Source organism: Urocitellus parryii, chromosome 4 (assembly GCF_045843805.1).
Source record: "Urocitellus parryii isolate mUroPar1 chromosome 4, mUroPar1.hap1, whole genome shotgun sequence".
Taxonomy (NCBI): domain Eukaryota; kingdom Metazoa; phylum Chordata; class Mammalia; order Rodentia; family Sciuridae; genus Urocitellus; species Urocitellus parryii.
The window spans coordinates 162,469,338-162,487,112 of record NC_135534.1 but is presented as its reverse complement, the minus strand read 5'-3'; the positions used below and the strand labels follow the sequence as shown (position 1 = coordinate 162,487,112).

The window sequence follows — 17,775 nt, the reverse complement described above, 5'->3', positions numbered from 1 at the left end:
AGTTCCATCCCAAGCCCTCCCCACAGATGTCTACAAATCTATTCCTTTAGCCTAGGCCTCTATTCTGGGTTTCAAACAATATATCAACAACCCATGATCCATGCACACGTCAAACCAAGCATGTCTAAAACCAAATTAATTATCTTCCCTGTTGAGAGCCACAGCCAAAGGGGCCCCAGCAAACTTCCAGCTGCCAGCTGATGATTGGCTCACAGCGGCCCCAGCAACTTCTAGCTGATTGGCTCCTCTGCTGTGATGCTCATTGGGCTGTTCCCCTGCCCTTTCAGACCACGGAGCTGCTCATTGGGGGACTTTTTTTGGCTCCGCCCACAAGACCCAGCCAATGGGCCTCCAAGAGCAGGAGGAGTGGGGGAGGTGGAGAGGCTTGTGAGAAGCCAGTGGTGGCAGTTGGGCTCTGAGAATTTTTCCTGAGGAGCTGTGTGGTGTGGTGTGTGTTGTTCTAAAAATAAAGTTTGTTTCTTTTGACAAGTGGCTCCTGAATTGTGCCCAGCCAGACTGCGGCACTTTCCTCCAACATTTGCTTCCGTTTCTCAAAGTGAATGGCTTCATCCAGAAGCCCAAAATAGAAGGATGCCACTCTATCAAAGGCCTTCTTTCTAGCCATCTAATCAACCACAAAGCTTTACCATATCCTCTTCATGGTTCTCTTTCCCTGTTCCATTCCCTAATTTGATCTTTGCTATAGGCTGAATTACATCCCCTCAAAATTGATGTTGAGACCCCAGCCCCTAAAGAAAAATTATCTGGAGTAAGGAGGCAGATATGATTTAATGAATTGATAATGATGGATCCCTAATCCAATAGGACTAGTGTCTCCATAAGAAGAGAAACCAGAGAGCTCATAACCCATCTCAACATGTGAGGACCCTGAGAATAGACAGCCATCTGCAAATGGGGAAGAGAGCACTCTCAAGGGACCTAATTGGCCATCACCCTGATTGTGGGCTTCCTAGCCCCCAGAACTATGAGAAATAAGTTTCTGTTGTTTAAGTCACCCAGTCTGTCATATTTTGTCCTAAGACAGCTGCCTTACTTCCTGCCCTGTTAGTATTCTCTATCTAAAATGCTCCCAACTCTCCCACTAGAATGATCTTCTACACACACACACACCAAAAAAATGAAGGTGCCTCTCTGATGAGAGGTCCTCAGTAGCATGCCATTACCTGAAAGATAAAATGAAAACTCATCTGTATGTCATAGGAGAGGGCCCAACTTTATCTTCCTCACCTTAATCCTTCAACAATCCTCAAATCAATGCGCTTGTTTGCTGAAGAGGTCACGCCTGCATGCTCTCCAGGCCTCTGTGTTTAAGCACATGCTGATTTCCCAGCTGGAATGCCCTTCCCAACCTCTGGATTGTACTTAACTCCTCTTCAGTCTTCAAATCTCAGTCCATGCCTTACCTCCCTTAAACCATGCTCCCAGTGCACTATAAATATACTCCCCTAAAAACATGTATCTTATGGTACTAAAATAGTTATTTACATGCTTGTAAGTCCCTTGAGGTCACAAAATGTATTTTTTTAACTATGTATTTCATAGGGTTTGTCCAATAGTGATTTTCAATATATGAATAAATAAATATCACAGTAGCAGATCCTTCACTAATGCTCCAAAGAGTATTTAATGATTCATTTTTATAAAAAAACAGTAGTATATTAGTATGATCTAATTACATTAGATCAAATCACCTCTACTATGCAATAAACTAAATGAGCATCACAACCCAGTTAAGTGATAACTGACACATTATATTTTCTTGCTATTCTTACCTCCTTCAGAAGTTCAACACTGTGGTCTAAAAGCTGAATTAAAGATGAGCATTCCCCGGTTATCTTTAAGCTGACTTCACAGATACACAGCAACTGCAGTGTCAGCTGGCTCAGCTGAATTTTCCAGAAAACAGGATGACGCAAAAGACTTAAATATAATTCCTCAATAAACAGCATCACTTCTGTTGTCTGTATCAGATCTTTTATCTGCTTATAAAAGATATTACATATAACACATATATCATTAAAATGATAAACACATCACAGGATGATGTTAAAGCTATGCAAGAAATTTTTAACAAAATAGTTCTCTCTAAACCCATGAAGACATAAAGGAGATGAAGTAAGTGAAATAACTCAATCAGTGTTAAAACACACAACACTGTCCCCCCTCCTTTTGCCACTAACTAAAATACAATTTGCTACTGTTTTTGTTATTGCTGCCTGGCACAAATTCTTTTCATTTATTTTTCTAGCTTCTCTGAGTGCAGATGTCTTAAGACAAATTACATGAGTGCCAAGGGAAGTGGTGAAAAAATGTTGAGGGAAATTAAAAGCTGGTTTTCAATTCTCTTAAGTAAAGTCTCCTTCTTACAGTTCCAACACAGAGACCTGAGGGTAAGGATGAGCATTTCATTCTAATGCACTAGTAAGCCCTACATCTGCAAGATATTAGCTCAAACAACCGTAGCCAAGAGCATCATGTCCATATTGTAATAAAAGACCATATTTAAATGATAGAATGTCTTCTCAACAGGCTAATCTATTAGATAAGAAAGACTTGGGTACTCTTGAAAATACCAATTCAATTCAAACCCAGATGCTCTGAACAAAATTTTGGAGTTGGTTTTAAAGATGTGTCCTGCTCACAGACACACTGGCATTTCTCAGAGATTACAAACGATGAACCATCTGCTTCAATCAGGATCCTTGTGTCCGTTAACTTCATCAAGAGGAAAGCTTACAGTGGACCAGCTATACCTTTGACTAGCGGTTACCACCAATACAACCCCAAATTGCTGTAAGTTAGACACACACATAAAAATTAGTGCCTAGCAAAAATGAAAAATAGATAGTAAAATATCAAAAGAAAAACTGGCAGAAAATATTGTTTTTAAATTTCTATATATATATATATATATATATATATATATATATATATATATAGAGAGAGAGAGAGAGAGAGAGAGAGAGAGAGAGAGAGAGAGTCCAGTAGATAATTTTGAGCATCTTTCTTTATTTTCAGGGACTTTATTTTTTGCAGAGTAGAAAAGTTCAAGGATCACTAAGGAAAGAGATGGATTTAATAGAAAGCCTAATGTTTATTTGATAGTACATTTTCTTGAGTGCCTTTTTTGTGCACATTTGGAACGTCCCACAATTCAAAAAAATATTCAGAAGAAAACCTCAGCAAATTAGCATTAAAGGCCCTCCCAGTCTTGAGCATTATCAAAATTCTTGAAGATAGAAAATTACATCAAAATTATGTAGAAATAGATCATAGATAATATGTGATGACAAGAGTCACAATAAAAATTAAAAGGACAATTCCACAAATATAAAACAGAAGAGTAATTGTTATGAGAAGAAAAATAAATAGGAGGTTCACTGACCACATTCTCAAAGGATGGCATGGCTATTTCTTAAAAATTAATTTAAATGTGACTCCACCCCACTGCAAATGGGTTGGATCGTACCTACAGCACAGTATTCTGTTTTGAGCATATTTCACAATGGCACATTCTGAGCACCAATAAACTAGAGAATTAATGGCAAAGGAGAATGAAAAGTCTGGAAACCATTTCATATGACAAAGTGAAGTAATGAAGACAAGAGAGAAGGGAGGAAGGGGAAAAGAAAGAGAAGAAAACAAGATAGGATGCAGATGGTCTTTTTAAAAGCTTATTTTGTCATTATGGGGAACAACAGAGACTAATGGTTAAGTTTTTGTTTTTTAATTAAGGTCAAAGAAGAACTTGCTTAAAAGAGGGGTGCCTTACAAAATAGCATGTTTGTCACTATAATATCCAATCAGTCATGAGATAGTCATCTTTTAAGAAAAATCAGAAATAACTGTAATGAGTGAGGAACTGGATTTTGCTAGCTATAAGGCCCCTTCTTTCTCTCAATTTTTTATAATAAAGCTATTTGTTCAGTGATGAAAATTATGTCACTAGTTCCAAATGATGCTTCCTTTCTCCTTACATGTATCTCAATTACATTAGCAAGCCAAATATTCCCAGAAATATTTGAAAGAGCTCATTTCTACCAGTATTTAAGCTTTTCATAAAGATGAAGATGAACATTTACCAAAAAGCACAGAACAAGATAATGTAGGCATGGTGGGAGGAGGGGATGTACCCTAGTTCAGGACATTCTGCCTATACAATGCTTTATTGTCTGCACAAAAAAAAAAAAAAAAAAAAAAGGCTTTACAAAAGCCACAGGAGAATTCATTTTAATTAACTTTTCTCTGCCTTGATTACAAGAAAAGCCTATTTATGAGTCACAAAGGAAAGATGCAGTCTAGTCACTCCTTGCTTACACAAACTTAAATCAGGTCATCTGTGACCTCAAGTGATCATTTTGAAATACATTCACAGATTCCCTCCATCAGAGCAGCATGGTGCTCCAATTCCAGGCAAAGGGCTAACCTCGATTACGGGATGGGGCAGCCTGATAAATGAATTCCTACACTAAAATCACAACACACTGGCAACTATAATTTTTTAAAATCTGCTCTTATAGTAACAGTTCAAATTTCTCTCCCCCATGAACTCCCTCAACATTTTATCCACACCCTATGAACACCTTTCAATCATCTACTTTCAATTATAAGAATTTGTATACTTGTCTTAATTCATTCATTCATTCATTCATTATACAGTGGATTTTTCAAGAGCAGCATCCATCAGGGCCACGACATATGCCATAAGAGGAAAGGTGGACACTGGAATCTAGCACTCAGTTGGCCAAGATTTGCATCCTCAGAGTTGTATCCGTCCCAAAGACTCAACTTTTCTATAAACTTGCACAAAGGTTTTTGTTTGTTTAATTTTCTTGTACCTCTCCTAGTGTCTAGCACAAGAGAAACTCAACTCAAAATCTTTTTCTGGATTAGTCTTTCTTAAATAAAGTTTTCATTCCTACCAACACCAAAAGAGACTGTGCCGATTTATATTTCCATGAATTTAGTGAACATAGCATATGTTGACATTAAATGTAGATATGGTTCCTCCATCTTCTGCAAAAGATTGCAAGCATTTCTAGAACCAGGACTGTCTCCAAGTTCACCAAATCTCATAGGATCTACAACTACTTTACACATTGATAATACTAGTCAACACTTACTGGTACCGATACCACATTAGGGAAAGAAGAAGGAAGACCTTACCTGCAAACACGGAATCATGTCACAACACAGCTGAAGTATCTGTTGTTCCAATATTGATGGCTGTGCTTCATCACACAGAACCCGGGGTTGAAGTAAGACTTTTAGCAGGGCTAGTCGGAGTTTAGCATATTCTTGTGACTGGGATGGTTCACAATATAGATACCTCAGAAATGGTGCCATTATTTGGACACATGAAACTTGTGATCTGCAAATTATGTAATGCAGTAGCCATGTGAGTTAAGTACACTACAAGAATACTAGCATGTATCAGTTTATAGTTCATGACATATCAAACTACCGAGCCAGCAAGTGTAATTTTTCTTCTTTCATTCTACTATGACTTAATTAGATCTATGCCAAACAGTTCTTTGCACACTGAGTGAAATGACAAGACTGGAAGACCATGAGGCAGTTGCCCAGGAGTAGGAGTCTGTTTTGCACATTAGAATTGTATCTACATCTCCAGAGTCAGTTTCTGTGAACAATAGAATCATCTGAGAAACTTTTTAATATTATAAAAGTGAGGATCTACTCTCCAGTATGACTATTATGGTTTAGATATGAGATGTTCCCCGAAAGCTCATGTGTTTAGACAATGCAAGAAAATTAGGTGAAATGATTGGACTGTGACAGCCTTAACTTAGTCAATGCATTCATCTGCTTGAATGGATTAAGTGAGTAGTAACTATAGGGAGGTGGGCATGGCTGGACAGGGTGGGTCACTCAGGGCATGCCTCTGGGGTGTATATTTCATCCCTGGTGAGTAGGGGACTCTCACGCACTCATGCTCTCTCTCTCCCCCCTTCCTGATTGTCACATCCTGAGCTGCTTTTCTCTGCTATGATGTTCTGCTTCACCTTGGGCCCAGAGCAGTGGAGCTGGCTGTTTATGGACTCAAACAGTGAACCCCAAATAAACATTTCCTCCTCTAAAATTGTTCTTGTCAGATCTTTTAGTCACAATGACAAAAAAAGAAAAAGAAAACAGTTGATAATAAGAGGCATGTGGTTTGGGGAAAACTCTGCAGGTGAGGATCTACATAAAATATATCCATACAACCATCCTAAAATGATTCCAATGACAGCTGACATTTACAGTACTTATCTACAAATTTGCTTTCTGAGTTCCAGTTACCCTCAACCAGTCTGAAAATATTAAATGGAAAATTCCAGAAACAACTCATAAGTTGGAAGCCACACACTGCTCTGAGTTGCCTGACAATATTTCATACTATCCCACTCTGTTCCTCTCAGGACATGAATCATCCTTTATTCAGCTTGTACATGTTGCATATGACATTCACCAATAATCACTTAATAGTTATCTTAGCTATCAGGTCAACTGCTCATGTATCTTAATGCTTGTGTGCTGATGACCTTTACTTAATAATAGTAACAAAACACAAGAGTAGTAATGCTGGCAATTTAGATATGTAAAGAAGTCATCAAGTGGCTCAAGCGGTAGCGCGCTCGACTGGCATGCGTGCGGCCCGGGTTCGATCCTCAGCACCACATACCAACAAAGATGTTGTGTCCGCCAACTAAAAAATAAATATTAAAAATTCTCTCTCTCTCTCTCTCTCTCTCTCTCTCTCTCTCTCTCTCTCTCTCTCTCTCTCTCCTCTCTCTCCTCTCTCACTCTTTAAAAAAAAAAAAAAGTCATCAAGTGCTACCTTTAACTGAACACTTAACCTAATAAAGGGGGGAAAATCATATGCTGCATTTGCTATGATCCATAATAAATTTATTATTGCTAATCTTTTAATCTTTATTTTCTCTTTAACTGAAGAGTTTCTTGTTATGTTACCTAGGCTGACCTTGAACTCCTAAGCTCAAGCAATCCTCCTGCCTCAGCCTCCTAAGTAGCAGGGGCTACAAAAACATTCCACCCTGACCAGCTATGTTCTTGTTAAACCCATATTGCACACCTAATTTATACATTAAATTTTAGCATAGGTACATATGTTGCTATGATGTGGTTTGTCCTCCAAGGACTCATGTGTTGGAGGCTGAGTCCTCAGTTTAGTGGTATAGAGATGTAAGACCTTTGAGAGGTAAAAATCTAGTGAAATGCCCTTAGGCCAATGAAGATATTGCCTTCAGAAGAGAGGAAGGTAGTTCTCATGGAACCCCAGAGTTAGTTATCAACAGCAAGTTATTATAAAAGCCTGAGCTGTTGCCTGAATCCCTTTCTGGATTCCTATGTAAAAATGTGCTTTTTCTCTCACCTGCTCCTGTCATCATGACACTATCCTTCATGAAGCCTCTCACAGAGCCTAGCAGAAACCAATATCATGCTCTTGAACCTTCAGAACTGTGAGTTAATAAACCTCTTTACAGTTATCCAGCCTCAGGTATTTTAGTATTGTAATACAAAATGAATACCAGATAGGGGAAAACATAGTGTATATATAGGCTTCAGTACTAGGCACAGTTTCAGGTATCCACCAACAGTCTTCAAATACCATCTCCACTGAGGATAAGCAGGGGTTGGAAGTGTTGCTGTAATCATGAACATTTATGATGTGCAAATTATTGCACTTTAAGCCTTTATATTCATTGAATCTTTACCACAACTCTATAAAATAAAAACATTACCCCCTCACACAGATACAGAAACTGAGAGGGAGAATGAAGTAATTGTCAAAATTCTCCCTTTAAACATTTCCCACTCAAAAGAGGGGGGCTCTATATACCTTTTTACATATCTTTCCTATCTATTTAGATCTTATTGTATCCCAATAATTCCTAATTCATATGTGAGAATGACCTTCAAAAATAAAAATCTAATTATGTCATTAAATTAAAATAGTCTGCCCAATATTTAGCCCAATTCACAATCCCTCTATAATCTGACTTCTGCTTATCTTTCCACCTTCATTTCTTTGCTCCCCATTGAACTCATTATACAATATATATATTCAAATCTTCAATCAAGCTGTCTGGGCTTTTCTGCCTTGTTCTTCCCTCTCCCTATTATATTCTCATTTTCCTCCTATTCTTCCCCCAACACACACCCTGGCTAATTTCTATTACCCTTCAGTTCTGTTTTATAGTGACTTTCGGAGGCCCTTTTCTGACAGACGGTCTTGGTCAGGTCCCCATTATGATTCTTTTGTTGTTGTTTCTGGAGATTGAACCCAGGGCCTTGTGCGTGCAAGGCAAGCACTCTACTGACAGAGCTCTCTATATATCCCCAGCCCCAGGTCCCCATTATGTACTTCCATTGCACAATGACTTTATCATCTTTAGGTATTTAATATCTATATCCTGTAACAAACTGTTAGCCAAATAAGGACATGGACCATGGATTCTTATTTACTGCTATATAACCAATAACTATAACTATATATATATATATATATATATATATATGGTCTTCAAAGTGATATGCAATTAATTAGTTAATTCAATTACACTAAGTTATACAGTAGTTTTCCAATTAGCATGCTTTGATTAAATATAATTTTAATGTTTTCTGTATTATGCATAATAAATTATTAGGTAAGATACAAAGTTAAACTGGTCATTATCTATTCCTAAGAACCATATGGTCTAACAAGGACAATCAGTAATGTTCTTGAACTAGAGGACAGTAAGGGAAAACTGACAAAAGAATGTAATTACTTCAGGGAAGAAATGGCATTCAAATTATTCTTGACAACATAATTACATAATACCATACATTTCACAGCAACATGATTTCACAACATCATTAATAGATATTTTAAATTTACCAAATCAATAATTTTTATTCATTAATTTGTTCACTTGGCAAAATGCACGGACCACCTACAGTATACTTCATCTATGTGCTAGGGTACAAAAAGCAAAAAACAAAATTAGATAAACTCCCTATTCTCATGGATCTCATAGTCTGGAGAATTTTTATTATTATTTCACAAATACTTAATCTATAAAACGAAAAGACTTTTTGAGTTCATAATCATTACAAAAACATTTATTACACCATTCACTTCACAAAAGTGAAAAACTAGGGACTGAGGCTGTAGTTCAGTGGTAGAGCGCTTGCCTAGTATGTGTGAGGCACTAGGTTCTAGCCTTAGCACCACACAAAATAAATTAAATAAAGGCATGCTGCCTATACACAACTACAAATTTTTTTTTAGAAAAAAAAAACAAGCTTCATAAATGAGGGAGTCAGATGATATCATATGGGAACCTGGATTGGAATATGAGATCAGTTTCAAAAAAAGATTTGAGAAACATTGCTTCCCCATCTTTAATATAGTATTCCCCCAAAGAATAAACACTCTCCAGGTATCAATGGCATCTACAGATAACTTAATGGTTTTTTTCTACTTTGAAATGCTGAGGGGGAAATGCAATGTTCATATAAAAATATATGTTTCCAAGATGTCATTGTGATTTGACATCAAGGGGACCATGATGTCGCTCTTCCTTAAGGACAATGCACTATTTAAAATTTCCTTAGTTTAATCTGTTCTGATTTTGTATTCTGCATTTCCTGTGTGGTATCTGATGATTAACTACCACTTCAATGAGATATGAAATTGCCAAAACTTAAAGAGAAAAGGGAAAGTAATAAAAAAAAGAATCCTATAGTCACCAAGTGATTTAAGAATGTTTAAAATGTGAACCATGATGCATCTCATATCTGCATGAATCTTTTCTATTTCTGTTCACCACTAAAGGAAATGTAGTGAAAGAAACCTAGAATAAGAGTCAAAAAAAAAAAAAAAACCTGAAGCATTAGACTCAACTCCACCAACTCATCTCCCAACCCTGAGCAAGTCATCCCATGTTGTTCTCCCAACTTACTTCATCCAAAAAATTATGTATTGGATTAAATAACCTTAAAGTACCCAGGCCCAAATTCCATGATATCATTGTTGCTTTACATAATTCTCAGTCCTTTAAAGGTGAAAGTAAGATTTTAACAATACAGGCCTTCAATAAATGAATGCAAAACTTAATTATAAAATAATGCCCCCAAAAGTCCAGCATGAAGGCAGGTACAGTGGCACACACCTGCAATCCTAGCGGCTCAAGAGGCTGAAGCAGGAGACCTGCAAGTTCAAAGCCAGCTTCAGCAACTTAGCAAGGCCCTGAGCAACTTAGTGAGACCCAATCTCAAAATATAAAAGTGGGCTGGAATGTTGCTTAGTGATTATCTGCCCCTGGGTTCAATCCCTGGTACAAAAAAAAAAAAAAAAAAAAAATCCTAGCATGAAGACATACCATCTAAACACTATTAAAAATAAACAAATAGCTAGCTAGCTAGCTTGGTCAATAATTGTTAACACAGAATGATCTAGAATTCAGGCTATCAATCTTCACAACATTTTGCCTCCTTCCCATAGTTTGAATCACTCTACTCATATTCTTATTCAATTACCAACCTACCTGTATCACCTTCTAAACAACAACTTAAAGTTAACTGATTGTGGGATGGGAAGCAGAAATCAAACCTCGGAAAACTAAGAGTTCACTGAAAAATGCAACCAGAATTATAAATTTCATTCTTCAAAGAATAACCTCAGCATGCAAAAGTAGAAATGGGGCAATTTATATTTATTTGCAAAGAGTAATTTCAGTCATCTATAACTTCCAATTGATTACCAACACTTGGGAATGTAAGTAAAAGAAATGAGCCAATAGAAACTTATCAATAAATAAAACAAAGTCAACTAACAATGCTTTTTCCTTATGGATATATGAACAAATTTCATTAGCATAACTACTTCCCAGTTCCAACACAATATTCCCTGGAGATGCAAATAACCAAACAGTAAATGTACTATTCGCTGACTAAAGCATTAGAAAGGAAATGCATTGTAAGAATTACCCTAAAAACCACCTTAATTTAACAAACTTGATAGCAGCAGCATCTTTCATAAGCACCACTTTATTTAGCAACAAAAAGAAATTTCACTAAACAAATGTGCTTCTAAATTTGAGGGGTCTGTTTATCTTTGACAAAGTTGAACAATGGCCAACTTAGAAAATATTAATATCTGACCTAGGTGAAGAAAAAAAAAGGATAATGTCATTTTGAGCTAATGCATTCAGTTTCTCTCACTGGCAATTGAGTATAGTTATCAACTGAATATTTCTGTCCTACCCAAAATTCATATATTGAAATCCTAAACCCCTAGTGGTGGTATTAGGGCACTTTTGCAAGGAGATTAAGTCATTGGGATGGGATCAGCATTCTTACAAAACAGGCTTAAGAGATGTTCCTGGCTCTTTCCACCTTGTGGGGACAAAGTGAAATGACAGACCCTTGAGAACCAGAAAGCAGACCTCACCAGACATCAAATCTGTCAGCACCCTGAACTTGAATTTCTCAGCCTCCAGAACTGTGTTTGCTGTTTATAAGCCACCAAGTCTATGGCATTTGGTTTTAGCAGCCCAAAAATGAATAAAATACAAGATTACCTGTATCTCTTTACAACTTCCTGCAGCAGTATATCCCTCCTAGAAATCCCATCTGAAATTGAAATTATGGACTCAGAAATGGTGTTCTAAGAAACTGTATTTATAGGATGCTATAAAGCCTTCAAGAGCAAAATATATATATATATATATATATATATATATATATATATATATATATATATAAATAAAACTCGGGCATTACCCAGGATAATAGTGTGATAACTTATCACACCTGTGTGAAAGTACTAAGTATGTCAGACACACTACAACACACTACCCAGGCCCTGAAATTCATGGGCCTCATTTATAGAAATTCAATATTTATAATGCAGCTAGAAATGTACTAGGTATTATGAATACAAAGAATAATGAAACAGTTCCTGTCCTCAAGAAGGTTTCACAGCTAACAGAGGAAAGTAACAAAGATAATGTGGCAAGTATGATGACACTGGAAATCACAATTACAAGAGTACATAAGAAACACCCAATCCAGCTTGCAGTAGCCAAAGTCAGACTAGGTAGAGAATGCAGGAACAGAGATTTTAAATAGAGAAGGTAGTTAGAGAGTAGGGTAAGAGTGGATTACAAGCAAAAGCACAGCTTCCAATGTAGAACCAAGAGCAAGCCAGTGTTCTGCTGAAGCATAAATCTGAGATGAACATAAGAGAAGATAAAATTGATGAGAACATGTAATAAACAGAGCCTATTATAACATTCAATTTTATTCTGTAGTTCAGGAGTTTCAAGCTTGCAGAAAGCAAAAAAAAAAAAAAAAAATATCTTTTTCCTTTCCTTTTTTCAGTAGAAGGCTTCCTAAGGCATCAAGAAGTAAATTCTGTAAGTATAGAATGAAAGGGGCAGGGGTACTCCCATGCTTAGCCCATACACGAGAAGGGCAGTTTGAAAACCACAGCCAAGAAATGATGCAGAAAAAACGTTGTGATAGATTTCAGATATGGATTTGAGGAAAATGGGATTGAAGACAGAGACAACAGTTAGGGACAAGTGGTAACAGCCACAGCAAGAGGTGGTGAGGGCTAGGATCAGGGCCATGTGCTGAGAAGAAAGAGGAATGTCCCTGAGGACCAACAGAAAGCCTAGGGATACTAAGCTAACTTGCACATCAGGTGGCCATCCGATCCCACTTGGCAGAATTACTTGATCCCAATGAGCAGTTTTCTAATAGACTAACTCACTAACCTATTTCTAGGGGAAGAACCCATCTCCTATAGTATTGTGTAGCCGTTGACTAATTTCTAGTCAATTTTCCTAACCACTAACTAGTATTTACCTACTTCAATAACAGTTTTCTTATATTAAATATTTCAACAACTAACAAATCTGGCAGATTTTTTTCCCCTCTTACTCTTAAAAAAAAAAAAAGGAAAGTACAACCAGTTCTAGGACATTTCTTTTGTTCAAGAGAAAACATTATAGTCATTACAGCTTTAAAAAAAAAAAAACTGTAGCTCTAAAAATTAGCATATACCATTCCTTCTCCCTCATTTATTCTGTTTTACCTTACCTTTCAGGGCACTGCTGGAAAAAAGCTGTCAGCTGCTGCAAAAGCACTGGCCAGCAATCAGGTCTGTGTTCAAGCACAGTGATCAAAGGCTGAGGACGAGTTCTGAAAAACAAAGAAAGTCACGTTGGAAGCTGTCATTTCAGGACTGCACAGTTGCAATATCCAAATATAGCAGCAAAAAAAGCCAACACCATCTAGAGACTTTTTTCCAGGATTCCTGTCACAAAACCATCAAATGCCGCATTAGTTGCAAAGTTGATTCATTAGAAGTAACTTTTTCTCTTCTTTTATCCGTTTTGCAAAAAAGAAAATGAAACAGACCTGGAATCTCAGAAACCCAAATTTGAGACCAGACTATGTGATTTAATAGCTTTGATTTTAATCAAGCTCCTGCCTGAATCCAGTGCTTCTCTCAAAACCACCCCTTGATTCCTTCATTCTTGGAGATCACAGGTTACCTCCCTCTCCTCCTTCTACTTTCTTTTTAAGCCTGGAAGGTTCCATTTCCTCTAAATTAGCCCACTTTGTAAACACTAACTTTCCTTCTCAGTTCAATCTTACTGGCTTCTCCTTGGTGCATGGTTCCGTGTCCCCTAGCATATTTAAGAAAAAAAGTAAATATTCCTTCTCCTATATCAAACAATAAACTATCCAAGCCAAAAAATGCTCACAATTGCTGTTGAATGCAGATAAATCCACTTCCTTGGGCTATTTCCATTAAGATACCAAAACGACAAAATTAAACATAAGATCTGAAATCTGACACTCAAAAACTGAAACTAAACAAGAAAAACGCACAACCACAAGTCATTTTAAATAGTTAAAAAAGCCCTAGAATTATGAATTATCAGTTCTTCAAACTATGAAACATTATATAAAGCTTTGTTGATTTTTCTATTCAATGATTTTAATAAAACCTAAAAGTTCATTGCAAAAAAAAAAGATTAAACAATACAGAAATGTGAATGTTTTAAACACAGAAGGAACCATATACATAATGCTATTCTCTAAACTCAGTATTTAAGCCATAAATAAATCCTCAGCAATTATTTAAAAAAAAATAGACCATCAGTTTTTATCGTTTTTTTTTTTTTAAAGAGAGAGCGAGAGAGACAGAGAGAGAGAATTTTAATATTTATTTTTTGGTTTTCGGCAGACACAACATCTTTGTATGTGGTGCTGAGGATCGAACCCGGGCTGCATGCATGCCAGGTGAGCGCGCTACCGCTTGAGCCACACTCCCAGCCCATATTGTTTTATTTATTTGTTTATCTGCCATTCTGAGAATCGAACTCAGGGCCTTACACATGCTGAACAAACACTCTACCAGTGAGCTATACCTCCAGCACTCATATGATTTTTTAGAACTGCCTTCTTGATGGTTGTCAGAGTGTTTGGGCTTTACCAGCAACATCAGTATCACCTGGGAATTTAGAAATGCAAATTTTTGGGACCCAGCTCAAACTCAATAAGCAGTTCTCCAAGAAATTCTGATGTACTACTAGAAAGCAGTTAGATTAGCTGTGGGGCTCTTAACACCAGTGCCCAGGTCACAGTTATCTTGGAGTTGCTAGGAATAGAGTTCATGCATAAGCAATTGTTAAAAACTCCACTGATAATTTTAACGTGTTGCCAAGGTTGAGAATCGCTGCTAGTAAAAACCACTAAAGAGCAAGTTCTAGGGCAGAAAAACAGTGGTTTTTTTTAAAAAAAGAATCAAAATCAAAATACAAGTACGGCAATGACATAAAAACATTCATGTTAAACATGTCTCTGATACTACTAGACAATTTCTGGATATTATAACACATTCTCTTTATTTTCTTCTCAAGCTCACCTTTTTCACCTACTCACTTCACATGCTGGCAGACTCCTGCTGGCTAAAAGGCAGGTTATTTCTTACTGCCAGTTTACCACATAGCTGAGGGATGACTCCAAGCAACTTTTTACATTCAAAAATTATATCATCTAAATCCCGAATCCTTTGGAAATTAAACCTATCTAGAAATTGCTCCCATTCTAGTTGCCACAGATATTAATAAATATTATAATCCTAAAAGTTACTCAGGTATATAATAGCAGATGAACTCCTTAGATAGAAAGTTCATTGAGTGGGCTGGGATTGAGGCTCCATAGGTGGAGCACTTGACTTATCACATGCGGGAGGCACTGTGTTCAATCCTCATCACCACATAAAAATAAATAAAATAAAGGTATTGTGTCCAACTACAACTAAAAATTAAATATTTAAAAAAATACACATCTTTATCCAAATCAAATCAGGTCAACAGAAGTAAAAGACTAATTTTAAAGTAGGATTAGAAATAATGCATCTATGGCAATCTATTCTAATATGATGTGGTTTCTACTCCACTCAGATCAAGGGAGCCACTCTAGATTTGTTGCATGAAACTGAGGATGGAACCTAGTGCCTCATACATGCCAGGTAAGCACTCTATCACTAAGCTACAATCCCAGACCAATAATTCTTTATTATGAGGGTTGTCCTATTTTGCCAGGTATTGGATTCAGCAGATTTCACTTAATATCTCAGATTCAAACTCTAAAAATGAGATCAAGTAGAATATAGTAGGATGAAAACTATCCAGTAATCACTGACTTAGACCTCTGGATAATTAAGTTACACAGATAATTGATTATGTCCAATATAAGTGGCACTGCTATAGGGAATAATATACAATATTGATTCCAAGAAGCAGAAAATCTTGAGGGAAGGGAATTACAAAGTGAGAACATAGATTCTTCTTATTGACTAGCCCTTGATTATAAATATTGTACTATTTCAACTGAACACAACTAATCTAAAATCAATTTTAAATGCCAAAATTTTATTAATACTTTAAGCATAATGAACAGAGCAAAATTCTCCTTTTTGAATCATCAAATTGGTAGGTGAATGTTATAGAATATATGCTTAAGTAGTGGAATAGGTATGTTTAAGTCAATAAATTGAACTGCCATGCATGAGAGTTTCTCAAATTAGAACTACAGACATTTAGGCTAGATAATTCTTTTTTTTTAAGTTATAAATGGACACAATGCATTTATTTATTTTAATGTGGTGCTGAGGATGGAACCCAGTGCCTCATACATGCCAGGCAAGTGCTCCATTGCCAAGTTACAACCCCAGACCATTAATTCTTTATTGTGAGGGTTGTCCTACATACTAGATGATGTTTATAGCAGCATCACTGGCCCCTTCCTATCACTAGATGCTGGTAACACTCTCTCTGCTCATGACCATCAAAATATCTTCTGACATGACCAATGTCCCCTGGCTCAGAACCACTGCTCTAAGTAAATAACAAATACTGTGGGGCCCCAAACCAAATAAAGCAAGTATCATCCCTGAGTTATTCAAAAGGATTGATTCTAACTTCATCCTGCCTTATACTGAACCAAAAAATCATTAGTCAATCATGCTCAAATTTTTAATTTTCTCGTGGATATACAGTTTCCAAAAATAATATTAGGTACACAAGAGAAATACAATACATTAGATACTAGAGGACTTAAAATGGAAAGCAAATGTAAAATCATTCCTTTGCAAAATAAAGAATCCTGTCCTACAATAAACAACATTAAGTTATATACATGTTAATTTGATATGAAAATCTGGTATAAAAAATGAACTTATTTTCCTATTTAAGGTATTATAAATAGTGCATTTAAAACGTCATACAGCTGGGGCTGGAGCTCAGTGGTAGAGTGCTTGCCTAGCATGTGTGAGGCACTGGGTTCAATCTTCAGCACCACATAAAAAAATAAACAAAATAAAGGTATTGTGCCAATCTACAACTAAAAAAAAAAAACTTTCTAAAAATTTCATACAGCTAAATATAGTTCACTTTTGATGTAACCAAAGATTGATATTAAATTTATGGATTATTCAAGATTTTTCTTTTCATACTTCTTCTCACTCACAACTTGTTACCCATTTCTCTTCTTTCAAATACTGTCGACTGAAAAGGGGCAAGGTAAAATGAAAGGATCCATATTTAAAGAAGTCAACACTAATTGATTGTCCAGAAAAAGCCACAGACTGTAAACATTTTGCACGGTTATTGAAAATAGAACATTATCCTACTGTGTGTTCCTGTAAGGAGGATTGAATAAGAAACTACACACACCCAGAAGTAGGAAGTATATTGGAAATGGGTCAGAGGAAAAAAGAGAAGTTGGGAGAATACATTAAAATAATGTGGACATTTTTGCCTATTTTTTTCCTATAGTGAACATAGATACCTTGGGTAATTGTAAAGTTATTTCTTAAAAACTAGAATCCTTCAATATTACTCAGCAAATAAAAGAGAATAAAATCATGGCATTTGCAGGTAAATGGATGGAGTTAGAGAATATAATGCTAAGTGAAGTTAGCCAATTCCAAAAAACCAAATGCTGAATGTTTTCTTTGATATAAGGAGGCTGATTCACAGTGGGATCGGGAGAGGGAGCATGGGAAGAAAAGACAAACTCTAGATAGGGCAGAGGGGTTGGAGGGGAGGGGAGGGGGCATGGGGTAATTAATAATGGTGGAATGTGATGATCATTACTATCCAAAGTACATGTATGAAGACATGAATTTGTGTGAATATACTATGTATATACAACCAGAGATAT

At 36.4% G+C, this 17,775-nt stretch overlaps 1 protein-coding gene across 2 annotated transcripts in view; it reads right to left on the bottom strand.

Moving 5' to 3' along the window:
- The window catches only part of Focad (focadhesin), a 283,866-nt gene that overhangs the window by 200,196 nt on the left and 65,895 nt on the right, over nucleotides 1–17,775 (bottom strand). For both annotated transcript variants that reach the window (XM_026397575.2, XM_077797050.1), the window contains exons 6-8: nucleotides 13,135–13,236; nucleotides 5,188–5,392; nucleotides 1,794–2,000 (exon numbers count right to left, since the gene is read on the bottom strand). In XM_026397575.2, coding sequence (XP_026253360.2) covers nucleotides 1,794–2,000; nucleotides 5,188–5,392; nucleotides 13,135–13,236 — 514 coding nt within the window. The remainder of the gene's footprint in view (nucleotides 1–1,793; nucleotides 2,001–5,187; nucleotides 5,393–13,134; nucleotides 13,237–17,775) is intronic.